The following is a 26127-nucleotide window of genomic DNA, read 5'->3' on the forward strand; positions in this document are numbered from 1 at the left end:
GATCAGAAAAGCAGCTGCCTACAGAACAGAAGGAAGCCAGCCCAACACAAAATATGAATAAAAAACTATTTCAAATTATTGCCCAGAACACAAAAATTAACACATCCGACAGAGCCATAGCAACTGTAATTAGGCCTTTCAAAAACCATGGTGTGGCACTAAAACAGACACTTCGGCCATCTTGAACCTTTTGATCATTATGTCTGCCGCATGTCTTTGCAAAATAACAGGATTAACTATTCAAACAAGCACATTATATTCCAACAGCAGTGGGTTTTACAGAGGGTATTTTAGTCAGATGGCTTATTGAGAAGTGGAACAGACATACAAAGACTTCGGTGTGGTTGGGCCACAAATCACAGTTCCAGTGGGTAACACCTACCCTAGAGCTGTGGTTCAGGTGCATGTGATTCAGGAGCAGGGAAAGATGGGCGCATATACATCGCTATTCTTTCAATATTCATCTACACCCCTGAGTAGACCAGAGAGAAATACAGGCAAGGGGAATGGAGGAAAGGTGGGGGGGGACCACACACACACAAAAGGAGACTAAATTCCCACATTGGTGGTATGAAGAACTGTGCTTGTTAGAGATGCAAGGCGTAGACAGCTTAGTCTTCATCGTCATTCTCATCGTACTCATCTTCATCGTCATCGTCCCCCATGTACGACACTGGAGTCTCCACACGAGACCCACTGTAGTGAGAGTCATTCGAGCTGGAGGCCATGGTGCCATCAGTGCACCCATCACTACAAGAAGAGGATTTAATTGTTCAATTCTGAAAGATGTTAATGTTGGACAATGTGAGAGCAGGGGGATGAGCAGAAGAACATCCACTTTCTGTCACATTTGTGGGTTGTATTACAGATAAGTGTCTTCTCACCTGCTTGCAGGGTAACGGGCTCCATTAGCAGAGGATCCTCCAGTGATGTAGACGTTACTGATGGGACCCTTTGCCATCTCTGGAAAAAAGAAAAACATTAACATGAAATAAATTACTGGTGATTCCCGAATTCATCACACCACCGCTACAGTGAAGACCCACTGAATTAAACACGACACTACAGCCCCTTTGTAACTTCACTCTCACCACTGGTTGCACATCAGCACCAACAAGGCTTGCTCAATAAGGAAACTACAACTTTCTCCAGCAATTTATGTGACTTTGTGTGCAAGTTTTACTCCATCTGTAATCTTGAAGGAAAGAGGCATACAAAAGATGGACCACAGAAATTTGTTTCCTCCAGAGACATGCATCCACAGCCACAGCAGGTATAGACTGAACATCCTAACCTACGAGTACAAGTTTATGGCAGATCACTGCAGAGCCACTAGACAATTTTTTTCACCCATTTTCACTACATTAAAATCTCTCTCTTATCACCCAGCTGAGGCAGTTAGTTGGAATCAGTGCCCTGTGAAGCAATTCGCGCCATTCTGTAAAAAATGAATAAGGACAAGCTTCATGGTGCATCATACTGCAGATTCAGCGAGTTTTAATGGTTACTCTATCCAGAGCTATCAATGCAATGCAAGTCAGCCAGAGGTGAGACTTTTTCTGTACAGCTGGAAAAAAGGTCATCATCATCACAATCATCATCCTCCTCTACTATATGAAACTGATACAAAGCTGAGCAAAATACAAATATAAAGGCATAAATTGGAAAAATCAACACTTTAGACTTCCCTCTTGAAAACCAGTGATGTGGCAGAGTATCGGCTCCTATTTTCTAAAATAAATTAGGAAACTGGTTAAATATCAGGACAGGCTTTGAAAAGGACGGTTTAATTTCCTAGCATTTATTCATCAGATGCCAAATTTTCTGCTGTGCTGTTAAGCAATTGCTGACATGGACACTTCAAAAGTGGTTTTCAAAACAGAAGTAATGGCACAGTGAGACTGAGCAAAACCAGAAAGTCTGTCACATGGAGATCTTATTCTAAACCACATCTAAACTCTAGTGCCCCCATTTATTTCAATGGTTTATTCTTTTGTGATGTTAAAACATTGCATGGCAAAAAAGCTCTACAAGAATAATCCTACACCAAATACTTTAACACTGTTCTACTACCATCCGTGGCTGCACTTTGTGGCTGCTTTACAATAAAGTTTCTTGAAGCAAGTGCAGCTGGTTTATCATTACAGTATCATTAAAGCAAATTTAGGAAACAAAATACTAATCACTGAAAATGAGCTGTAATTGCACTGGGGGCCATGGCACTAACCTATAACATAGGGCTCCAGTGCTTTGGGCACCAGGCTCCGTGCAACCTTCAGATCCTCTGGAGAACACTTCCCCACCTCCAAACCACAGGCCATACCCATACGTTTCAGCACTTCAATGTCATCGTGGATCTCAAACATGCTGTCGAAATTGAACAAATACTCAAACCTGCAGATGAGAAAGAGGAACAACAAGACAAATAAGGGTGAATCATGATTTTTTTTGAAAAAAGGTGTTCCAACTCCAACTTTAAGCTCCTTTGAATCAAAAACCCATTTCACTGTATTATAAATACAATATTCTATATTTTAGTACAATGTGCATTTCACTTGCCAACAGCCGTTAGACGCACTGAGATGAACAACATCTTCTCAGGAAACTGCATTTCTACCTTTATTGAGCTTATTCTGACAACCAAACTCAGCAAGATGCACTCAAGATTTTCCAAATTACTTTTGAAGGGGTAAACAGTTAATGATATAGTAGTAGCATATACAGCTGCAAGAAAAAGTAATGGTACCGTTTGTAATTTCCTGGTTTTCAGCATAAATTCATGAAATGTGATCTGAGCTTCACCAGTCACAAATATCAACATACACAGTATTTCTACACAGCCATGATCTTTCATGTCTTTATTAACATACAAAGTGATGGTGGAAAACGTAAATGGCAACACTAGGATTCTGATGTCACTGTCAACAGGAGTGAGGCATTAGCAAACCTGGAATCCAGTCAATGCAATGAAACGAGAATGGAGGTGTGGTTTAGAACTATCTTGACTTATAAAAACACAAACAGTGTCAGTGTGCTATTCAAAAGCAGCACCAGCTGATGTGAAATATGTCTCACAAAAAAAAAAAAAAGATCTCAGAAGGCCTATGATCAAAAGTTGTTTTGCATGTAGCTGGACAGGGTTACAGAGATATCTCAGAGATCTTGGTATTCATCAGTCCACAGTTAGACATATTGTTTATATATAGAGATGACTTGGTACTGTGACTACTTTGCCATTGTGGAGAGGAAAAATAATTTCCAAGCTTATCAAGGTATCCTGCAGGATAATGTCAGGGGGCTGTACACAAGCTGAAGCTCAGAACAAGTTGGGTGATGCAGCAGGACAATGACCCTAAACATCTAAGTAAATCTACTACAGTATGGCTCGGGGAGACATAGAATCCACCTTTTAGAGTGGCCCAGTCAGGGCTCAGAGTTCAACCCAATAGAGATGCTGTGGAATGAGCGTGACAGCTGTTCACACTGAGCTGAGGCAGTTCTGTGAGAAAGAATGGTCCAAAATTCTTCCTGAACATTGTGCAGGTCTAATCCACAGCTATAGGAATTGCTTGCTTGAGGTTATTACTGCCAAAGGTGATTCAACCAGTTAGATATACTGTTGCCATTACGTTTTTCCACCATCACTTTGCATTTTTAATGAGTGTGTTCAATAAAGACATGAAATACTGTGTTGATATGTGACTTTGGTGAAAATCAAAATCACAATTCATGACAAAATTTGTGCAGAAAACCAGGAAATTGCTAACAGTGCAATTACTTTCTCTTGCAACTATAATATCAAGAGGTTAAAATATTGGGTCATTTCACACATCACCATTCAAGCATTGACTTGATTCATGTTAATCCTTGACTTAACCTAAAATTAAGTGTCGAAAATGAAGTACAGCATAATCGCATACTTGTCATTAGAGATGCTGCAGTCAATGACAGTTTTCTTGCTGGTGTTGACAATAATAAAGGGAAGGTGGATGATGGAGTTGGGAGGTGGAGGTCTGTTTGCCTGCTGCTCTGTCTGTCTGTTCCGCTGAACCAGGTTTTTAAAAGCTATTTGCTATAAGACAAGAATAAAGATATGAGAAATATGAAGCAACTTCAGAAGGATTAACAGTTTGTCCAGTAGTGCCATGACCGTTTCTTGATGGGGCCGTATACTCCAGCTGAACAAATGCCAAACTTTGGACCAAGTAGAGAAGTACAAGTATTTCATTCCCACCTGCAGTATGAGCTCCTGAAGCTGTGACTGTTTCTGCTTAATCCTCTCCAGTCGCTTTTGTCTTTCCACCTACAATTAATATAAAGGAAAAATGATTAAGAATGAGAGCATAGGGTTGTCAAAGTAGACACCTCCAAAACAAACTAAATATAAGAATATCTTGGTTGATTGTTTCTACCTCTAGGTTTTGACACTCCTGGGCCGAGTTGGTGGGCAAGCCAATCCACTTGATTTCTTTTTTCTCTTTAGAGATAATGTTCATTGCCATGAGCACATTAAGTGCATCGTACACACGCCGACGAATGTTCTTCTGGTCATACACATGCTAAAAAGAAAATATTCAACATATTAACAAAACTTCTAAATTAATAAAAAGACAACTAAAATCTATACCCTTTTTCAGAGATGTCTATCATTTAGGTTTGCATCACTCTGATTAGCTGCAGCACTCACCGAGTCATTGGGTGACATATGGTTGTCTGAAGAGCTGAATTCTGCAACCAGTTCATCTGCAACTTCATTGTATGTGGTTACTCCTTTCTTCTGCACCTTCTCACACACTTTCATGGAAAAATGTCTCAAGCCCTTCCCATTCTTTTCCCCTTTCTTCCCACGCTTTCTACAGACAGAAAAGATTAGTTTTCACAATGACTGTCATGTCAAACTTATATTTTTTTCTTTATTTGAAATGATATCAGATTTGACATGATAAAAACACTTAATGTACAGAGTGATGTCCCATACTTGAAAATATGAGCACCTTCTGAAAACTTACCCCGATGACCAAGGAGAGGCATCAGATGGTTGACTCTGAGTGAGGAACTGGGAACTTGGTGTATGTGGACTGTTCACCAAAATGGTATTTGATACTGTAGGCCTCTGGGGTGTTCCAATCACCTACAAAGGACAGAAAAGCAAAAGGGAAAGAACATATCCATGCTTAGCATTTGCAGTAATCTAGTGACAGTTCTCTAAAATTTTATGTATTCTATCTCAAAATTTGATGATCATGTACTTAACACCTACTGAAAGTTTAATAATTGATGAAGTTTTACTGACGGGATTAAGTAAGATTTAGATGGAACCTATGGATGAGGCTCACTTTTAGCTGTCTTTATCAACTAATTAATTATTGGTCATGAACTTAGTTACAGAAATTGCTTCAATTTTCATTGCATTTTCCCATTAGTAATACAAGGTAACTAGCAGATTTGTGATCTGTTCCTTTACTAAGGTGATATTTAAGTTGATTTTCGTTATATACACATTCCATATGTATATAACAGGATGATGGGTGTAATCCTGCTGACGGTAGAGTTGATAAGCTTAGGATCAACTGCCTGCACCTACCCTCCACCCAGTCACCTCACAATGATAATGGAAGGGCTTACACAACACTAGGACACATCAGAGAAACCCAGCAAGCACATGTATCCACCAATGTCTCTGCAGGTCAGTGACAATCTAGAAACCTAAACTGTCTGTTCTGAAGTTCTAAACTCTCTTACAAATGTGGCTGAGAAAGCACAAAATGTTAAGCATTACTCACCATGTGTGGCAAATGTTGCATGTGTGCAGCAACATTCACATTGGATGGACCAAGGGTTTTGGGCAGTAGCTGTTTAGCCACAGGGGCAGCTGTAGGCTGGACAGTAACCAACGACAGGACACCTAAAAGGAGATCAGTAATGAATAGGGCTCTTGGCTTAAACTCCATTGCCCTCTATTGTCCAACTACCAGCACATAAATCAAATCAAACAAAACTCCAAAGCATGTTTTATCCAGAATAATGCAAATCAAAGGGCCAAGAGATGACTGACAGAGGACAAATAAGCATGAATATTAAAATCAACAGTTTAAACAAGACAATGAGACTCATGCACATAACAATTTAAATAACTATATACAGTCAGTATGGCAAGTTTTCCATATTGTTATGTTTCAGTTATCTTTAAAGCTGCATTAACCAACGTCTCTCTCTAATTTGAGCATTAAGGTCCCACCCCCCAAAAAAGACCTACAAATGGCTGTGCACCACCGCTCCCCATTCAACCTGGCTGACCTTATCCCATTAAGAATGGCAGAAAATTCCAAAAGTAAGGTGTCAAACTTGTAGCTTCATTAACAAGAAGACTAGAGGCTGTCATTGCTGCCAAAAATGCTTTAGTCAAGTACTAAGTGAAGGGTCTGACTACTTATGTAAATGGGATATTTCAGTCTTATTTTTAATAATTTAACAAAACACTCCAAAAACACGTTTTCACTTTGTTATGTGTAGATTGAGGAGAAAAAAAATAATTTAATCCATTTTTAAAAGTGAGGTCTGAAAACTTTCAATACCAACTGTATACACCCATAAATTGACACATGAAGAAACGTTTATTTTGTAAGCCTGGCAATCAATTAAGCTTGACTATGTAATGTAAAAAATACCACCCACTGTGTAAAATCTGCATGTAGAGCTAATTATAAATAACTAGTACCTTTGCTAGGGCTCAGATTCTGATCGATGAAAACTTTAAGCTCTCCATTTGTTTCAATCAGACCGGCCTGTGGAGAATAACAAATTAATACACTTCAACATTCTATACGAGTCTAGTTAAACAGGAATCATACAGAAAAAAAACATGACTTTATGAGAGATGTCTTTAGTTAGTTATATTAACATATAAGCCTTCATTCACAGCAGTTATAATGTCTTGTGTGCTGCCACATAAACAAAACTGTTTCCTGTAAAATGTAAATGTACAAATGTAGGTATATAGTTACTTACATCTTTAGCCATGATCCCAAAGGACCAGTGGAGTTGAGTTTCAGGGTAAAAAGTATTCTTCTCTTCCTCACTCTTCAGACTTAAAGACAAAAGAGGGCAAACTGTTACTTAAGGAGGGTTGTCTCCAATTTCATCAAAATCAATTTTTTACACATTATTTATTTTATATGCAATCAAGCTAGACTTAATAACGAAATAAGGCCCATTTGAGCTGGTTGCTGCCAGAGCACACTGTACAAAGCTACATTATTAACGTTAGCTTGAGTTACCAGGTGTTCTTATAGAAGGCAAACGAGATGCAAAATGTGCATATGTTAGACCAATTTCAAGTGTCTGAACCACTTAGATGTTTTATGAATTCATTGTGTATTTAGAACCCCGCATTAAATCATCCCTTGATGCTCACAACTTTTACTACGCTAAGTGTGCACAAGGCCTACTTCAGAAACCGAGCATGCCCGGAGGAGAGGCATAATCAAACATGCTACAGGTCACGCAAACATGCTAACTTTAATCACACCAGTGCAACTATTAACGTGACTAAATGATACTACCATATGGTTACACATATTACGGCTGCACGCAGTAGTAATAGCACTCATATTTGCCGACAGCAACAATCTTTTGTTGAATGGAGCTAGCTAACTGTTACTGCTAGCAGTTTACGACAGCGTTGTATTCATCTTACTTGCGTTAGCTAGCTAGTTAGCTTGTGCACGTTTTGAAAGGATTCACATTGAATTTAAACACTTATTGTTTCCGTACTGCAAATTCCAGACAGAGTTGAGCAAGGGTTAACGTTTAAGGAATTAGTGTGCATTTCGTACGATGAATAAAGTTAATATAGTGATTCTGTGCACTTACGAGTGCACTCTGTTTCTTCGACGGCTGTTGTTGTTGGCATTTGAGAATGGAGGAAGGAGGAGGTCTAAATCCCGTCCAAACAGGAAACAAACTAAGTAATGTCGAACTACTTTTCAACAATTCTATGCTTAATTTCAGTGACAAAATTTATCTTAAGTTGTATTAGTGGTATTGAGGTTATTCTTTTCTTGATCTTCCTCTCTTTTGCCATTATAAGTTGCAGTAAGTCAACCCAGGATTTCCCTGTTGTTGGTCGGTTAGGGAAACTGTATTAACAATTATCATTTTCAATTGAAAACCAAACAAATACAGCTAAGAAGCAAACATGAACAATAGGCTTTACTCTGACTTTTTATTATTTGAAACCCACACCCTAAATAATTCGCTACAACTTCTATCAACTTGTTTAAGTGTAACGTTAGTTAATTATGGTTTAATTCCATTTGTCGGGTTCTTACTTGTCACCTCTTCATCAGAACAGTGCCATTATCTTCCCGACGTTACATTCAGACACACCTAAACTATTTTTAAAATCAACAAATATTAAAGTACTTACATTATTCAAACTAGCCCGAACGTTTATTTTTGCATAACATATTGACCCTTCGATTAGTACCTTTGGCTTAATTGCCACAATGTAATTTATCGACCTAATAACATTTACTTTTACGTTTGAGAACAAGGATGTTTGTGTCGTTAAAATATGTGGAATAAAACGCAGTTGCGCAGCCGATGAACCAAGTACCGTTACGTAAATATGACCAATTAGTCATGCTCAACGTAGACCGTTATGTTAAACTAACTAAAAGCCCTGGTGATGACTACGTTATCGTTAGCTACTAAATTAGCAACTTACCAGCTTAATGTTTACGCCTGGAGTGCAAAACTAGTACTTAGCTAACTAGCAATGCCTACTGTTTATTTTAGCAACGAGCTAACTCGCTATAACGGCTGAAAAGCTTGAACGACCGGCGCTTTGTTAGCCAACTGGCGTTACGCTAAGCTAGCTACTAGCGAGCCGCCGAGTTCATCCACAGATGTCACCAACAACACTGCCAGAATTAGCTGCAATTTTACCACTGCTAACTTTGTTTGCTGGCAGTGTGTTTCACAGCACAACAATTACTTAGATACATTTGCAACGTAGAAAACTATCTTTTACGGCAGACTGATGGTAAACCACAAGTATAAATGTGTCTTACCGGTACACTTCACAAGCTAGCTAATTGTTTGTTAGCCGCTTGTATCTACTCTGCGTTAGCCCCACTCCAGCAGCGCGTCTCACAATCTGATCTTGGCGGTGTCTCGCTTTCGAAGCATCTGATTGGACTGCATCAATGGTACGAAAGCAAAACAGTTAAAGTAGTTCATGCCCACATCTCTTGGGATTGGTGGATACCAGCCAGCTTTAAATATATATATACCGCCATCTGCTGTACAGGAGTATGATAATAGTTTACTCCGGTACCTTTCAATAATCCCGTTTCTCTCAAGGTGACTATTGTTTCAGCCACGTTAGAAGTTGGTCTAGGATTCACTACATATGGATTAAACACAAATGAGTTCCTACCAGCACATTTTTGTAGTGTGTGTAAAGCACAATAAAACTTGAGCCTGTACCTATAAGCTATTACATTTGTCTTTTCAGGCCACAAACAGGTACTGTTAAGCTGAAACCGGGTGAGAGACTGGCTACCAGGTCGACAGTATAACACAGGTCTGACACATAAGAGAATCAGAATCAGAGTCTGCTTTATTGGTCAGGTATGTTGAACACAAGAGGAATTTGACTCTTGTCAAATTTGCAGGCTACCTTTGGTGCTGAGTCAAATATTACTGAGAGGCTGTGTTATATTGATGCATTGGATGGAATCAGAACCTATATGACCTCAATACAATAAAATCCTGGAGTGCAAAATGTGTTTTATCCCCATCTGCAGCAGTCACAACTTGAGACATTTGAAACAGAGAGAGTCTGATGTCATGTGTGAACTGCCATCAATCTCAACTGGATCTGATAGAAAATATAAAAGAAGCTAAGATTAAAGGTTTTAAAAGGAGAATACCCAGTTCTCTAAACTACCATGTTTAAAATTATGCACTGTATAACCACCATCACCCAATTCTCTGGGCCCTTAAATAACCAAAATGATGCTACAGTATATACAGCTCACCGCATTGTGTGTGTTACACTTTAAGTGTTTTACTGTTGCTGATATAAATCAGGTCAATAAAATAATAGAAGGTTTAAATTCCAGATACAGCAACAACACCACTACTATTTACAATCACTGTCATGTCTGTGAATAAGTTTAACAGCTTTATCAACAGTATTATGATAATGACTTCCATACTGCCCATTGTGAGTGCAAAGAGCAGGGGGTGCTACAGCAATTCAGGCTTTTTTCACTGACAACCAAACAAAAAAAAGGAAGGCTGGCATCCACAGATACTCTATCAACTACCGTGCTATATGTGTGTCGCGCTGAGTTTGTTGAGAAGGGTGGGTTCATTTTCATATTAGATAAAACTCATTTGAGCCTCTTGTCAGTCTGACATACTGATATATTATTTTTTATTTTTGCTGTAAGATAAGCACCTGTTGGGTTTTTCCTCATATGGGACTAACATTATTCATTGTGATTAGGACAGTGTGGTGGAGGAGGGTATACTTATTACAAATGCAGTATTTCATGGTGTTTTATTAGTCAGAGAGAGGGTTTGTAGAAGTAGGTGAAGGTTGAGGTTCTGTTTCATTTTAACAGTATATCAAAGCAAGTGTAGAAATCTCTCTGTCTCTCTCTTAGAGACACAGACTGACTTTAGTGGACATTTGCCTCTCATGATCCCTGCTGACATCATGCTTTTAAAAACCTCTTAATTGATAAGATTGTTAACAGGTTAATGGCTCCTAATTAGTGATTTATTAAATTCAGGTGGACTTGAATGGTCACACAGTCCATCTACGGTCTATACCGCTTATTCCTGAATGGGGTCATGGGGTCATGGGGTCATGGGGGGGCTGGAGCCAGTCCCAGCTGACATTGGGGAAGAGGCGGGGTACACCCAGGCAACATGCAAACTCTGCACAGAAAGGCACCGATTTGGCCAGGGGTCAAACCTGGAACCTTCTTGCTGTGAGGTGACAATGCTAACCACCGCTCCACTGTACTGCCCCAGTCACACAGTCAAACCTATAAATACAGTATATACTATGTTATCTGGTTTGCATGTTTTCCCTGTGCCTGCGTGGGTTCTCTCCAGGTACTCCAGATTCCTCCCACAGTCCAAAGACTTGTCTAATTACTGAGTCTAATTTTCAATAGAAATACAATATTATTTACAGGTAGTTTCAAATATTGGGTTATCTACTATGAACTAACAAATACACTCAGTTGGGCGTTTATTAAATACACATAAGTACATTTAATGCAGACTACAACAATCTGTCAATAAATCCTACAAAGATCATGTTTTCAGAGGTAATCCAACTTTATTGTTACTTTGGAGGCTGTAGTTTATAGTGTCACTAAATTACACTGAGATGTTTTTAATATCTAGTCTTCTCTTATTGATAAACACCTGCAGGTATAACCCATTATACAGATGGATGTTAAAATAAAGATACAACTAACAGTGAACAACATACCCCCTTTTAGTAAAGTCTCCAGAACAGCTTCAGTGGTCTTCTGCATGGAGGATGGAAATATTATTCTTTCATAACAAATTCCCTCATTGTGATGGACATACTTGTTTAAAAAAATACAATTTATTTAAGATAATCAGCAATTTACATGTGCTATTTTAATTAGTTACCTTTACAGAGTGCTCTTTCCTTTCCACTTAAACATAATTACATAACTCAAAATAAGACCTAGTGTGATTTCCAATTTAATAATCCCAGGTATAAAACAAATAAATAAACAAATAGATAAAACAAAAAACTAAAGCATGCAGGCATTTCAAAATAAAAATCCCCACTTCTTCCTAACTTTCTCAAATTTAAATTCTTGGTTCTATGGAGAAAGATTCTTTCCATTACAAAAGTGATACCATACCGTCCTCTACAGAGCACCTTTATGACACACTTTCATTCTCATTACACCATTCAGTAACCTAGAGGTGCAACCATAAGTCAATTCACTGAGAGAGTAACTTACAACATCGTTAATATGAGGAGTTTATGCTTTTCTTTGTCATGCATGATAATAAATGTAATATCTTTGGATTCGTTGGTTGGACAGAACAAGACATTTGAAGACACCACCTCTGACTCTAGAAAGTCAAAGTGAGCTTTTTTTCTCCAATTTGCACATTGTGTAAATAAAAAGATAAATCAAACAGTCACGAAAATAAGCGGTAGATTAATCCTTGACGACTGCAGTTGTTTTATTTCCACTAATTTAATTAGCATTTTCCTTTAGCTACTATGTCACCCATCTTTAGCCTATTTTTCAGGGTAGCTGCTGTAAACCTCCTCTTTGTACTGGAACCTGTAATAGCCATTGGACGACCTTCGCGCATGCGCACAATGAACGCTAGTCGGGCTACCAAACTGGTCAAACAGCGGGTGTGAAAATGGTAGGTAACCAAAATAAACACAAACCCAGGCACTAGCTTTAGTGCCATTAATTCTTACCTTCATGACTGATGACATATTATTAAAGTACATGCAATGGCGCGTTTTGGCAAGCCTACAGTGATCAGATACTCGTGTTCGTTGCTATTACATGGAAGGTCAGTTGATATTTTGAGAGCAGCTAGCTAGCTATGTCCCTTTTTGGCAGTCTGGTAAGTTCTGCTGTAGCAGGTCAGCCATCGGATCTCAAACACAGACACACACAGGGTCATTTATGTGAATTCCTGCCATGTCCTTAACCATACTGACAGTCTGATTCTGTGATACTATCCCCATCGTTAACGCAAATGATTCATTCCCGCTAACTTGGCTAACGTTAGCCAGTAGAAGTTACTAGCTGGTGGTTATGTAGACAATGCTAACGTAACGTTACCTGTTTGGGGACACAGTAATCCGTGCTGTCACTACGGCAGTCATTTGACTTCACGTGGCCATTATTAACAGAAATCAGTAACGGTTGGTGAAGTCATTAGAAGCTTGGTTTTAGTCTCCGGTTTCAGGAAATGCTCCTCTTCAGTGGAGTGCAAGTGCTGAGATACTGCAGCTGTTGTGAAGAGATGCCATAGTGGCTTCCACAGTGTAACGTTTATTAGGGCTGATATATGAGTCCATTTTCAGTTCTTCTATTTGTTTTTATAAAATTTATGAAAATAGTGACAAATGCCCATTACAGTTTGCCAGAGCCTTAAGCAATGGCCAAAATGAATCACAGTTTCAGGTTTCCAGAGTCCAAGGTGACATCTTCAAATGTTTTATCCGATCAAAAATCCAAAACCCAAAGACATTCAGGTTAGAGAAAACATTAAATACACACATTTGAATCGCCAAATGTTTAGCATTTTTACTTGATAGAGTGACTGAAACAATTGATGAATTAGTCCCTATCAGAATAGTTGCAGATCAATTCTCAGTTGACTGACTGATTGCTATAGTGTTAAGAAACCAAATATTATTGCTGTATTACAATTTAATATTACAGTATTCTGAAATGATTTTAACAGCTGTTGCCCAGTAAAATGTACACTACATGTTGCTTGTGAATCACTTCAGACTTGTTGCACCTCTAGTTCCTGTTGATGTCATCCCATTTGCCTACTCATGTTACATCTATGACTAGAGTTATCTAAGGGGCCTGCCAGGGGTACAGCATGTGCTTTGAGAATCCACAACATCTCCCTTCAGAAAAGCCTAGGTTGTGTTTGGACAGGACATAATTACCAGCAGACCGTCTTGACTTATCTCTTGTAACGTGTGTTTGTCTGTGTGACAGACTAACCTTTTAAAATATGTCTGAGTGTTTGAGCGTGTCCAAGTTGTTCCTGTCCTCTTCTCTGTTTCCTGAATGCCTGTAGATGTGTGTCTTGCTGTGTGTTTTTGTCTGTGTATGGCTCTGTGTTTGTATGTTGTTGGCTTTATTCCCTGGTCTGGTCACACCGGTGTCTGACAGCCCGTGTCCTGTACTCACACAGCATAAGCTGAAGTCTTCACAGAGGGACAAGGTACGGCAGTTCATGTCCTTCACACAGGCTGGGGAGAAGACAGCTGTGTACTGCCTCACACAGAATGACTGGAAATTAGAAGTTGCTACCGACAACTACTTCCAGAACCCAGATCTTTACTGTAAGGAATCCATGAAAACCTCAGTAGACCGAAAAAAGCTGGAGCAGCTCTACAATCGCTACAAAGGTAAATGGGGTAACTTACTGTGTCTTATACTGTAAATTGAAGTATTTACTAGAATAGAGTTGCTCCAAAAGCAACAGTATTCTTTAAAAGTATAGACTACTACTTGTTTCCCAAAAGTGTGAGTTTTATTTTATTTTTTTTTTCTGATAGATCCCCAGGATGAGAATAAAATTGGTATCGATGGAATCCAGCAGTTTTGTGATGACCTGTCGCTAGATCCAGCCAGCATCACTGTGCTCGTCGTTGCGTGGAAGTTTCGTGCCGCTACTCAGTGTGAGTTCACCAAGAAGGAGTTTCTGGATGGAATGACAGAGCTGGGGTGAGTGTGCGACATAAACACTGTGCCTGAAGTATCTTCGCATGGTGGTTTTCTTAGTGTAGCTCCAGGGAGGGAAGGCAGTCTATATATAGACTCACTCAACCACAGCTCAAGTAGTCTGTGTCTTCGTGGAAGGACTCAATGGAAGAGCTGCAGTTTTTGACTTCTGAGCTTCATGAGTCAGTTAACTTCAGCCAGTTCTTTATCAGCATCAACACCACCATGTTGCAACTGGTTGGGGAAACCCTGTGTGGTCATTTAGAGTTTATTTGTTGCTTACATTGTCTCTTTTTCAAGGTGTGACAGCCCCGAAAAACTGAAGGCCCTTTTGCCAAGATTAGAACAGGAGCTAAAAGATAGTGGAAAATTCAAGGACTTCTACCAGTTCACCTTTAACTTTGCCAAAAATCCTGGACAGAAGGGTCTAGGTAAGCCGAGTGACAGTAAAAAAACAGCTTGCTCCATGATCAACTAGAGTTGACTGTATTCTTCTTTGTGTTTGTGTGCAGACTTGGAGATGGCTGTAGCCTACTGGAACTTGGTTCTGTCAGGACGATTTAAGTTCCTTGATCTTTGGAATAGATTCCTTTTGGTGAGTCAAAAAAAGGATGCACAAATCAAATGTGTTGAATTGGGATCTGTGCTGGGTTTTGGCCACGACATGATTGATCCACATCAAATGAGTTACTTCATCGAGGTGAAATGTCTTTGTTTGTGCTTTTAGTGACATTCATTGAGTCATGGGAGGCTGCTTACTGAGTTACTTTATGACCATAGCGATCCATGGCCTCATGTTACCCTACGTAAAAACAATAGCCTCTTTTACAGAGAGATTCAGTTATATGGGTGTTAACCTGGCCCATCTTTGTAGTAGCTTTATGTATTTACACTGAACTTAAAGACTGGCTGTAACACACGCTGAAAATACACAGCACACCCTTAACAATGTTGCTTTCAAACCGACAATACCAGATGAATGCAGTGGCGATGTGCTTTTGCTCATTTGCCGCATCATTCAGACTCAAAAGTTGTTGTGCACAATGTACAACTTGTTCATGATTATGGCCATTACGGTTTTTTGTGAGCAATGTCAAAATTTAAATGCTGCAGAGACATCATACACATCATACAGATATGGTGCCTGACTTATTAAGATAAGTGAGGCACCATATCTGCCTCACTTATCTTGTATTTGTAGAAACAACATCAAAACTTTATACAGCTTCTCCCACAACTCAGGCCGCCTCTCCCCTTTTGCACAGAGGCTGAGGTGCCTCTCACGGCGGAATAGAGGAGGGTAAACACTTGGTACTTTTTATACAGAATGGCTTGGTGGAAAAATGGCACAATAATCCTGCCTTGAATATGCGATTTAAAGGGGGCTAGTGACAACAAGTTCCATGATGTGAAGTATGCAGAATTGAACTTTGGGGGACAGTGAGAGCACTGGTACTTGAAATTGCTAGATATGCTGAGATGAGGCACTGGAATCGGTATTACAAGAGAAAAAGCTGGATCACAAGGAGCCTGTACCATAGAAGGGTTAGAGTGTTTTTCATTACACCTCCCTCATGTGCACAACCTGAATCAAGGAGCAGGACCAGCTGGCCACACCAGATACTGTTTGGATGAATAAAAACCTGCTCTACTCCTGGATGTCCAGAACACATACTGGGCCACTTGTCCGTCCGTGATTTCCACTGCAATGTATTTGAAATAACTGTCAGCATATTTTGGCTATAGAGAGAGAACAAATGAAAAACAAGATTTATGAAACCATGCATTTATGAATATGTTCACCTGCACTATCCATTACAGGAACACCATAAACGATCCATCCCAAAGGACACATGGAACCTATTGTTGGACTTTGGTAACATGATTGCAGATGACATGTCAAACTATGATGAAGAAGGTGAGTTTGGAAAAATGGATAAAAATTCCTTCAGATGAATCACTGGTCCATCACTGTGACACTGATGGTATCTTGGTATCTCTTTCTCAGGTGCATGGCCAGTCCTTATAGACGATTTTGTGGAATTTGCTCGACCAATTGTAACAGGATCAAAACGTAAAACTCTCTAAATCCAATCCCAACTCTGGAAAGCCAGAATGTTTTCTTTTACACTGACTTAATAGTTTTTTTTAAGACTTGTACAAAAAAGTGAAAATTGTAGACTTCAGAGAGAAAACAGAAGCAAAGCAGGAAACCACCTTTCAGAGAGCTGAGTAAAAACAATGAGAACAACTGGCCACATGTTCTGTCCTCATGAAACTGAGGCATCATATGGACATTGCCAGATTCACCTCTGTCTCTCCTGTTGGATGCTCAGTATCCTGGACGCCCCACTGCTCTTTTCCAGGAGCACTACATGTCGGGCCACAGCCCTGTAAGTGGGGATGGACACAGCACCGAGAGCAGGTTCACTGCCTGTGTGCGCTCTAAATGGACTGGACAGCAGAAAGCAGTGTGTTTTAAGATTCTTCCTAGTCAAGTTTGTTTTGTTATATGAAGCTCTGAGTGATTGTGCAGAGTTCCCGAACTTTGGGACAGAGTGCTTGCTACACCAGCACCAACAGAACTGTTGCAGTTTTTACTGTACATACTGTATCTATTGGGACAGTTTACAAAGAGAGCTATATGAAGAATAATATAAATATGTTGAATTTATAAATGCAAAAGCTGATTTCTTTTATGTACAGGAAATACTAAGATCTCTAACAGCTGCCTCAGTATTGTGGATGATACGCTGTTGGTTTAATTGTTAGGTGCATCTGTCCAGTCACAGAATCGTGAGCTTCTCATTGACCGCATGGTAAACTCATTTTATTTCACTAGGGGCTGGTTTCACAATTAAACTGTCACTAAAGTAAAAGCAGTGCTTTGATTTCGATGGCTGATATTGATTCATGGTGTTCATATGTCTGTAGAGTCCCAGCTGGGAGTTGGTCCTATTCACAGAACCATGGTTTTGCTTTCAAAAGATAATGTATTAATTGAAAGTGTCAGCTGATTCTGCAGCAATTTAAGAGAATTTAAATTAAGAAATTCCAGGCCCTTAGGATTGCATGCCACATATCTGTATGTTATGGCATTGTGAAGCCCTTAGTTCAAAAGTCAGGACACTTATGAGGGGAACAACAGGACAACAAACAAACAACAAACAGCCTTAAGAATAAATACCTGTCTCTTCTCTATTTTCTGTTCAAGTCCATCTGTTCAGTGTTACTGAAGGTAGTGAAAATTAGAATATGTTGTTGATACATCATGTAAGTAGCCTAAGTTTATTGTTCATTTAAGAAAGATGAATAAAGCATGAGTTTTTCCATAATCGTACATGTATTTAGTTCTTTTGTTGTTGATAGGTAATGGACACATTTTATATCATGCTACAGCTGCTCAAACAACAACATGTGTAATAGAATGAAAGGATGCAAAGACAACTGTTTACTTTTTACACTTTGACATCTCAGTAGGAGAAGCAAAGGTGTAAATAATCTAATGATGGCTCAATTTCATTTAGTGGATCCTGATATTGTTCATGTTGGTTTACTGTCACTGGGACACTTTAATGTTGCTAGTAACACCTGTACTATACCTACTATGACAAGTATATACCCTATCCTATATACTGTATACTCTATTCCATGTGCTTTATAGGAATTGTCACAATTTCGGTTCCAACGTGGGACCGTTTTCTTTGCTGCAAGGCAACATAAAACTATAAAAATACATTAAGACAAGTGATTACAGTAAGCCTGTGTGAACAGCCAAGACGCAGTTTGAGAACTTGGACCAAAATCTCAGAAACCTGTATCTGACCACAAGAGAGGATGGTCCTTTGGCAATGATTTTGGCTTGGTGGGGAAAAAAACACAGCTCATGAGTTTATTAAACTTTGTCAATGATATGCATTTAATTATTCTTTATTACTTTACAGTGTAACAGATTAGAGATGCTGCATGCTGTTGATTTGATCAGGTTTTCTGTAGTTGTACAGTTATAAAGCTTAACAAGGCTTTTTTAATGCTAAAAATTAAAAACAGGTCAAGTGAGTCTTAAATTGTCTAATACCAATTCTTACTGCTTGTAGTCAGCGAGCCGTCCCTGGTAGGCTAGTGGTTAAGGTGCAGCACTCTCGCCGCTGCACCCCGGGTTTGAATCGGGGTTGTGTCAGGAAGGGCATCTGGCATAAAACACGTGCCAAATGTCAACATGCGAGTCGTCAGTGTGACAATTCACTGTGGCGACCCCTAAACGGGAAAAGCCGAAATTGACTTTTTCACTGCTTGTAATCAGCAACAAAAAAGGTTTTTTCCCAAAATATGACTCAATAAAATTAATTCTTACTATGTTGTATAGCATTCAGAATGACAAGAAAATATGGAGAAAGAATGGGTTGTAAACTCTCAGAAAAGGAAGCCTTTGAGGTATTGTCTCCTATACAGTGGTGGAAGAAGTACTCAAAGCCCTACCTTAAGTAAAAGTACAGTAGCAGTACAACTGTGTAAAATACTCTGTTACAAGCAAAAGTCCTGCATTCAAAATGTTACTTAGGAAAAGTACAAAAGTATTAGCATCAAAATATAAGTACTCATTATGCAGAAAGGTACATTTAGCATTAATGTAAATCATATTAGATTACAAATACTGAAGCATTATTATGTTCGTTGTTATTATAATATAAAACTAACACTATAACTAACTGTTGTAATTAATCTTGCAACTGGAAAAGGTAGAGCTAATTAAATGTATATGCTTATATTGCTGATATATTGCTGGGTAGCTTGTGAATTTTCCACCAAAGATCAATAGTCATATGATTATAGTGTACTTTTTGAATTAATCTGGTAATGAAGTGTAACTAGTAAGTAAAGTTATAAAACACATGTAGTGAAAAGGTGCACTATTTGCCCCTAAAATGTAGTGAAGTTGGAGTATGAAGTAACACAAATTGAAAATACTCAGGTAAAGTACAGATGCTTAAGAATTGTATTTAAGCAGAGTATTTGAGTAAATGTACTTAGTTATTTTCCACCATTGCTCCTATATTGTCTCTTGGAATTTGGAATTAGAGCAAAAATCTCAGGAGGAGTTTACATTCTTCAGTTTTATATACCGGTACATACACCTTCAATCTGACAATTTTTTAGGCAAACAAAACATGCAATAGCAAGTTGGGTAATAATTCTTTGTGGGGTCAGAATATGTTTAGACAGTTAAGGAATTTTTTTTTTTTTGGTAGACAGTCGTACTGTAATTTTATTATGGGGGAATTTTGACTTGTGACTATAGTTTTTCCTAAAAATAATGGTTCTAACTCTGCTGGGAAATAATATTTTACTATCCAAGGGACAAACTGTGCAACTGCTACTGCTTCTGTTATTACCACTACTATTGCTACTGCTGCCAATACTAGCCATCATGGACTGTGTAAGATGATATAAGAGCACACATTGCTGTTTGTCTTCCTCCAATTGTATTGCATGCAAAGCACACACCTGTGGATGTTACCTGGGTGTTTCTTTAACAGGCCCCTCCCTCTTGCTGTAAGTGCTGTAAAGTGAGACATTTGACACTCAGACCACTTTTTTATTTACCTTGACAGCAGCAGGTTCTTTTTCAAGTAAAAGTAAACTCCATAAAAATTAATTAACATTGGCGGTGCAGTTTGTTTATAGCCTAGGTGGACTAGTGTAGCATATGACACGCAATGAATAGGGAAATGGAAGCTACTGCCGCTCAGCTAGGCAGTGGAAGGTAAGTTTCATGTTGATGTGGTCTCTCTTTGACTGCTTGTTTCTTTTACAGAGTTTTTAGGTATTATTAGATGTATTGTATTGTTGCTTCATTCCTGGCTACCAGAAATTTACACCAGCTCCTTTCCTCATCAACTAGTTGTATTTGTGCTCAATGTTGTAACCTGTGAAACTGCTACCACACTTATCAAAGTTTTTGTAGCTAAATTTTGTGGAACAAATTATTTTATAGGTTATTTTTGGGCTTCAGTTTTGCTGCTTGCTCCTACTCCTGCTTCAAAGTCATTTAAAATGTATTAGTCATCCAGCTTGGGAATTTGATCTCCCTGCTACTGAAACCCTGCCCATTGGAGGTTGTTGTAGTGTCTGTCATCAGGGAACAGGATAGAGACTGATGGGCAGGGTGGAAACTTTGCCCTTTTGTTTATGCCACTGAACTGTGTGGATTTGCCCAAGTAGGATTGACCCCTATGGCTTTGAGAGACACCATGACTTTGAACCCTACAAGGAGATGATGAATGAGTATATAGCCGTCCTCAACAGAAGATCCATGAGATGGTCCAAGCTCCTTCAAGGCAAACCTCATGTAGAGAACAATTTCAGAGGTACAAGATGCACAATGAAACACACAACTGTTTTGTGTTGGTGTCTCCTGGTGCTCTATAGTTATTTAATTATCAATTCTGTTTTGGAAGTGAAGAGGTTTGTACGTAAAGGTGTGCCCAATGAGCATCGTGCCAGGATCTGGATGGCAGCTAGTGGTGCCCAGGAACAACTGGAGACTAAGCCGGGTTATTACCAATCTCTGCTGGTTATTGAGCATGACACCAAGCTGAAGGAAACCATTCACACAGGTATCACAAGAGGCTTTTTACACAGCAGACAGTTTGATATGTCATAGGAAAAGTACAGGTGTGAATAATAAAACTGAGGATGCTTCAGTTGCAGGGTCTTGGTAGTGTGCATGCTGGCGTTGTCACACTGCCACTTGAACAGAACAGTGTCATCATTAATGTTATTAACATCTGTACCTATCTTTGAAAAGGGCCTATATTGTCTCTACATCCTTCTACAGTTCACTACTCCCCTTTATAAAAACATCCATCTCGACTTATAGTAACACTCACAGTAAGCTCAACTATTGTACTGTACAATTCATGTTTGTTTTGGCAGATATGCACAGGACCTTTCCAGATAACATCCTCTTCAAGAGCAAAACAGAGCCGGGCCTGCAGAAGGCTCTGTACAATGTGCTGCTGGCCTATGGACACCACAATAAGGCAGTTGGATACTGTCAGGTGAGGAAGCTGCTGTCACACATAAGGGTTGGCCACCCTGTATCATAACATAACACCTGTTTACCTAAAGAATAGGACTGGCAAGTTCTTTATTCAGTGGAGTACATGGGTGGCATTATCATAACATCCTGTACCATGGTCACTAATCCCTGTTAGTTCCCTATTAAACAGTTAGTCAAAGTCATACTTTGATATATACTGTAGTCACAGCTTTAAGCTCAAAATGCAGCATGAGACTCCAATTTTGGATTAAATAAGGATAGAATTTCATATTTCCTACCTGGACATCTGTTCTTGCTCTGGGGCCTCCAGTACACCACACATAGTTACATTTTCTCTGTCCCTGTTTATTCCAGGGCATGAACTTCATTGCAGGATACCTCATCATCATCACCAAAGATGAAGAAAAATCTTTCTGGCTCATGGATGCATTATTAGGCAGAATACTCCCAGGTATGCGTCTTTTTATTCCTCAAGTACACAGTTAAAGTCCCTTCACACCTGCACAGGTGGTTTCAATTACTCTGGCTGATTAGAGGTCAGCTCAGGGTGAAGGTGGACCTGGCTATGCTAAGAATTACAAGAGATAGTCATCTGTGCGGATGAACCAAGGGTGTAGAGGGTCTTCAGTCAAACTTTATTTGTATGACATGTAAATATATACTGGTGAAACATCAGTGATGTGGATATTTAAAGGCATAAAAACACTAAAGTTAATAATATAGTCAGTTAATGTAGCAGTCTTCAGAGAGAAGAAGCAAAACGTCTGCAAGCTCTTCCAAGGACACCATTTTCCAACATAAAATTTGTGAAAGTAGATTGTTAAAATTATAAACAAGTTTAATGTCTATTTTAAAGTTAACTGGATGAATTAAAATTAAGTGTTGACTGTTGAGACGGGGGCGCCATTCTGGAGGTATGCATTGTATTTCCCTGCATATGTTGTTGTTTTGTTTGGCTAAAAAGTTGCTGAAATAGTTTACATTTCGCTTTACTGACTGTGGTAGTTCAAGGTGGATAATCTTAGCTGACTGTAGCTAACTCAGAGTGGACCTAGAGATCCCATGAACAAGAGCAACAGACTGAAAAATGACTGCACGCTGATCTGAGCTCTCAGTTTTGGGGTCTAATGCTAGCTAGCAGCTGTCAGGAGATAACAAACACTGCTGATTAATCAATTTCTGTCCTGTCTGTGCTCAAACTGAACACTAGAGTGTACATTTGGATGTGGCTGAAGCATCTGCTACTGTATGTAGCTGTATGGGATAGCACTTAGATGTATGTAATGTATATGAACGTGATGCTCCAAGCATGGTGCATTTTTCAACATCACATTAAAAAAATTCTAGTTTTAGTTTATCTTTTTGGGGCAGAACTAAGATCAGTACAGTAGTGTTTATAAGGGTAAGAAAGACAAGATATTATTAGGAGAGACTACATATTGTTGAAGAGTGGACATATCTAAATGTATGTGCCTGTTTTTCTTCTTTACTTCTCTGAACTACCAACTGTTTGTGTCTTGTCACAGCTCACTTCGAGCAGGGTATCTGGTTTTTAAGGTAATCAAGGGAGCTAAACAATTTAAAGTAACAACTATATAGAGTTATAATATCATCTACACAGCAATGCTCATGATGACTAGTAATACAAAAGACTAGTGGACCCAGGTGTGACCCTTGTGGCATGTAACATTTATTCTCACATGAACGTCTGGAGTATAACAGGAGAAACATTTAGAGTTGTTGGTAGAGCTTGATTGGGCGACCAACATGTGTCGCTACTGCACGCAGATAAAAAAAATAACTAAACGCTGGATGTTGTAGACTACTACAGCCCGGCCATGTTGGGGCTGAAGACTGACCAGGAGGTTCTTGGGGAGCTGGTGAAGACTAAAGCCCCTGCAGTGGGTCAGCTCATGGCCCAGTATCCTGGCATATGGACCCTAGTGGTGTCACGCTGGTTCATCTGCCTCTACATTGACATACTCCCAATTGAGGTGAGAATTTAAAATGAGGATGGTGTTGAAGCACATAATTTCTGTCTTCATCTTTCTTGTTTCTTGTATTGCAGACAGTTCTGCGGATCTGGGATTGTCTTTTCTACGAAGGCTCCAAGGTTCTTTTTCGTGTTGCTCTGACGCTCATCATCCACCACCAGCCGGAGATCCTCAGAGCTCGGTCTTTGCCCGACGTGTGCCAGTGCTTCAAAGACATCACCAGTGGATCTTTCACTCTGGACTGCCACACCTTCATGCAGGTGAGATGGGTCAGTCAGAGAAATTAAAAACTATTCCCACTGAAGTCCTTAGGCATTACCAAAATGATAAGGTAATCTGTGTATATGCTTCAAACCTCAGAACTTTTGTAACATCAGCTTCAGCTTTGTAATAGATTGTCCCAAAGCAAGTCTTTTAGGGCTGCACTTTTTGATGAGCCTGTTGAATAATTTAATAATTTTGTTTAAAATGTCAGAAACTACTTCATGTTGGAACGAATACATTTTAATTCATAAAATAATTAAATGGTTGATCAATAATTCCAATTAATCTGTTGATAGACTATTTCAGTTCTAGAGGGCTTTTTATTACTTATGCACTGCTGTGCCTTTTTAAAGAAGGGCTTTTAATTTATCTGCTAGTGGTAGAAAATACTCAGATGACAAATCACACATTTGCCTGGAGGCAAATTTGCTTCAATTTGCCTCCAGGCTCTGATGTAACATGAAGAAAAACTGGTAAATCTTTTCCAGGAATCATTTTGACTTAACTTTGTTGGGTTACCTTGGGTAAAGGAGAATATACTGTATGTTCCAAAAATACAAAAAGGTGTTGACAAGACACATTTAACCCAGGATTACTGAACTTTTTTTTTTTTAATTACTCTGAGGAAACTAAAGTCTCGCTGTAAACACAACTTGGATGATGCATAGTTCTCTAAAGGAATCATGTGGTGACACCGGCAAACTCTTTTCCTGCAGAAAATCTTTGAGGAACCTGGAAGTCTCTCTAAGGCAACTATTGAGAAGCTGAGAGAGAAATGCAGACGACAAATAATGGAGGAAGAATCTGGACATCCATGAGGATTTGGATTGTTTTTTCCATTTACTCTCAGGAACTTTGTCCTATTATTAAATTAACATGCTGGTGGCTTTATATAAGTTGGTATATTAACTCTAATCCTGCACATATGAAGGACATGCTGAAGCTTCTTTACTGATGTCAAAAATGTTTAACTGTCATTTGGCAATGTCCCATCTTGTTCCAAATATTTTTGCTACTTCAAGATCACCATACTTGGTGCTTTAACACTTTTTAAATCTGCCATAGGACTGATGGGATTTGTGATCAACCACAACTGGACAAAAAACAAAACAAAAAAAAACCTACTGTTTTCTGAGCTCAGACAAATGCTTGCTGATCTCCGTTGTCCTAGTTAGAAACAATTTACAAGTGAGAACTGGAGACCTGTTGATATGGAAGGTAATTTTCATTCCTTTCTTCACTAAAATCACCTCAGGGCTGCAGGGGCAGGTTCAGAACCCAGCCCCTGCAGACCTATGACACTACAGTGGGTTTATACTCACATCTAAAGTGCTGGTTCTTGTTAGTAAACTGTACCTGATAACATGGTTCATTCAGTTTGATTAACTAATGCTAAACTAAACTGTTTAATATGAAATAAACTATGGACAAATGACAGGCTGTCTTTGTGGATGTTAGCATCTTCTTTGTGTTACTTCACAAATTAGTATAAACTGCTTGGGCTTGGCAACAAGCCAGTGCCACCCCAGAAATCAAGAGCATAGACTGATGTAAAACATTTCCTGGTTTTATTCAAGATACTTAGCAAACATGCTGCATGTAACAGGCCCATTCTGTCATACACATTTGACAGCCTTCCTCTGCCCTGCATTTAAAGTCAGATACACTGTTGAAGAGGAAAGAAAAAGGGAAATTCTTACCCATTAAAAGTTTTAATTTAGTCTTTGATACATGAGGGGATAATGCATTTCCAAAGCTCTCCAATTACTAATCAAAACTAGTTTGAAAGCAGAGGAACTCAAGGAGTGAAATGGCCTCATCTGTTCACCTTTAGAAAAGTCCAGTAATTCAAATTTTTTTTGGGGGGGGAATCTGTACTCTTACATGAAACAATGCATATTAGTGGCAATAACAGTACATGAAGGCTATTTGACATCTCTTATAACACACAGGGTCATTAGCTTTACTTGAATCTCATGTACATGTTACAGCTGAAAGACACTGATGAACATGGACCATTAGTCACTAGATGGGACCGTTTCAGGATTTTAGTGCAACTTCATTTCCTTTAGAAACCGGACTCCCAGATGAGGAAAAAAAGTTTCTGCAGTGATGTCCTGAGCTCCTCTTACTTTTAAGACTGTTTAAACTAATTTTGGCATTAATTTTGTAAGAGCAGAATCCAAAGGAACTACCGACATTACATTGGGAAAGGCACTTTGCTTTTGTGCAAAGTTAATACAATTTGTCTGCACAGTGAATATGAAGCTACAGCCAAGAGACATTAGGTTTA

At 39.0% G+C, this 26127-nt stretch overlaps 3 protein-coding genes across 5 annotated transcripts; 2 read left to right on the forward strand and 1 right to left on the reverse strand.

Moving 5' to 3' along the window:
- tfdp1a (transcription factor Dp-1, a) lies at positions 1-9191 on the reverse strand. Of its 2 annotated transcripts, none has more exons than XM_020609533.1 (12): positions 9075-9191; positions 7009-7087; positions 6719-6785; positions 5784-5905; positions 5010-5131; positions 4688-4853; positions 4413-4559; positions 4235-4303; positions 3921-4072; positions 2228-2394; positions 885-963; positions 1-750 (listed from the first exon to the last, which is right to left on the reverse strand). In XM_020609533.1, the coding sequence occupies exons 2-12, from the start codon at positions 7018-7020 to the stop codon at positions 612-614; spliced, it is 1242 nt and encodes a 413-aa protein (XP_020465189.1). In that variant the 5' UTR covers positions 7021-7087; positions 9075-9191; the 3' UTR covers positions 1-611. The 2 variants fall into 2 exon arrangements, with proteins under 2 accessions (XP_020465189.1, XP_020465190.1); XM_020609534.1 differs by lacking the exon at positions 9075-9191 and adding an exon at positions 7873-7949.
- A 3151-nt stretch (positions 9192-12342) lies between these two features.
- dcun1d2a (DCN1, defective in cullin neddylation 1, domain containing 2a) lies at positions 12343-17854 on the forward strand. Of its 2 annotated transcripts, none has more exons than XM_020609249.1 (7): positions 12343-12453; positions 13981-14197; positions 14348-14516; positions 14814-14944; positions 15026-15108; positions 16335-16431; positions 16522-17854. In XM_020609249.1, exons 1-7 carry the CDS (start codon positions 12451-12453, stop codon positions 16599-16601), a joined length of 780 nt encoding a protein of 259 aa, XP_020464905.1. In that variant the 5' UTR covers positions 12343-12450; the 3' UTR covers positions 16602-17854. The 2 variants fall into 2 exon arrangements, with proteins under 2 accessions (XP_020464905.1, XP_020464906.1); XM_020609250.1 differs by lacking the exon at positions 12343-12453 and adding an exon at positions 12538-12609.
- A 2341-nt stretch (positions 17855-20195) lies between these two features.
- LOC109965439 (growth hormone-regulated TBC protein 1-A-like) lies at positions 20196-26121 on the forward strand. Its single transcript, XM_020609466.1, has 8 exons — positions 20196-20277; positions 20736-20881; positions 20972-21130; positions 21450-21574; positions 21931-22027; positions 23398-23570; positions 23645-23830; positions 24551-26121. Exons 1-8 carry the CDS (start codon positions 20231-20233, stop codon positions 24650-24652), a joined length of 1035 nt encoding a protein of 344 aa, XP_020465122.1. The 5' UTR covers positions 20196-20230; the 3' UTR covers positions 24653-26121.
- Positions 26122-26127: the final 6 nt, after the last annotated feature.

The sequence above is a fragment of the Monopterus albus genome, unplaced genomic scaffold (assembly GCF_001952655.1).
Source record: "Monopterus albus unplaced genomic scaffold, M_albus_1.0 scaffold99.1, whole genome shotgun sequence".
In the NCBI taxonomy this organism is placed as follows: domain Eukaryota; kingdom Metazoa; phylum Chordata; class Actinopteri; order Synbranchiformes; family Synbranchidae; genus Monopterus; species Monopterus albus.

What these genes read in the sequence shown, in the direction of transcription:
- tfdp1a (XM_020609533.1), bottom strand. An exon ending in TGCAACATTTGCCACACATG is followed by an intron (nt 5,132 to 5,783) that starts GTGAGTAATGCT and finishes TGTCCTTTGTAG; the next exon opens with GTGATTGGAACACCCCAGAG. An exon ending in AGGAGTGTCAAAACCTAGAG is followed by an intron (nt 4,304 to 4,412) that starts GTAGAAACAATC and finishes TATTAATTGTAG; the next exon opens with GTGGAAAGACAAAAGCGACT.
- dcun1d2a (XM_020609249.1), top strand. An exon ending in GCTCTACAATCGCTACAAAG is followed by an intron (nt 14,198 to 14,347) that starts GTAAATGGGGTA and finishes TTTTTCTGATAG; the next exon opens with ATCCCCAGGATGAGAATAAA. An exon ending in GATGGAATGACAGAGCTGGG is followed by an intron (nt 14,517 to 14,813) that starts GTGAGTGTGCGA and finishes CTCTTTTTCAAG; the next exon opens with GTGTGACAGCCCCGAAAAAC.
- LOC109965439 (XM_020609466.1), top strand. Translation starts at nt 20,231, where the DNA reads ATGAATAGGGAAATGGAAGCTACTGCCGCTCAGCTAGGCAGTGGAAG. An exon ending in ATTAGGCAGAATACTCCCAG is followed by an intron (nt 22,028 to 23,397) that starts GTATGCGTCTTT and finishes TGGATGTTGTAG; the next exon opens with ACTACTACAGCCCGGCCATG. An exon ending in ACTGCCACACCTTCATGCAG is followed by an intron (nt 23,831 to 24,550) that starts GTGAGATGGGTC and finishes CTTTTCCTGCAG; the next exon opens with AAAATCTTTGAGGAACCTGG.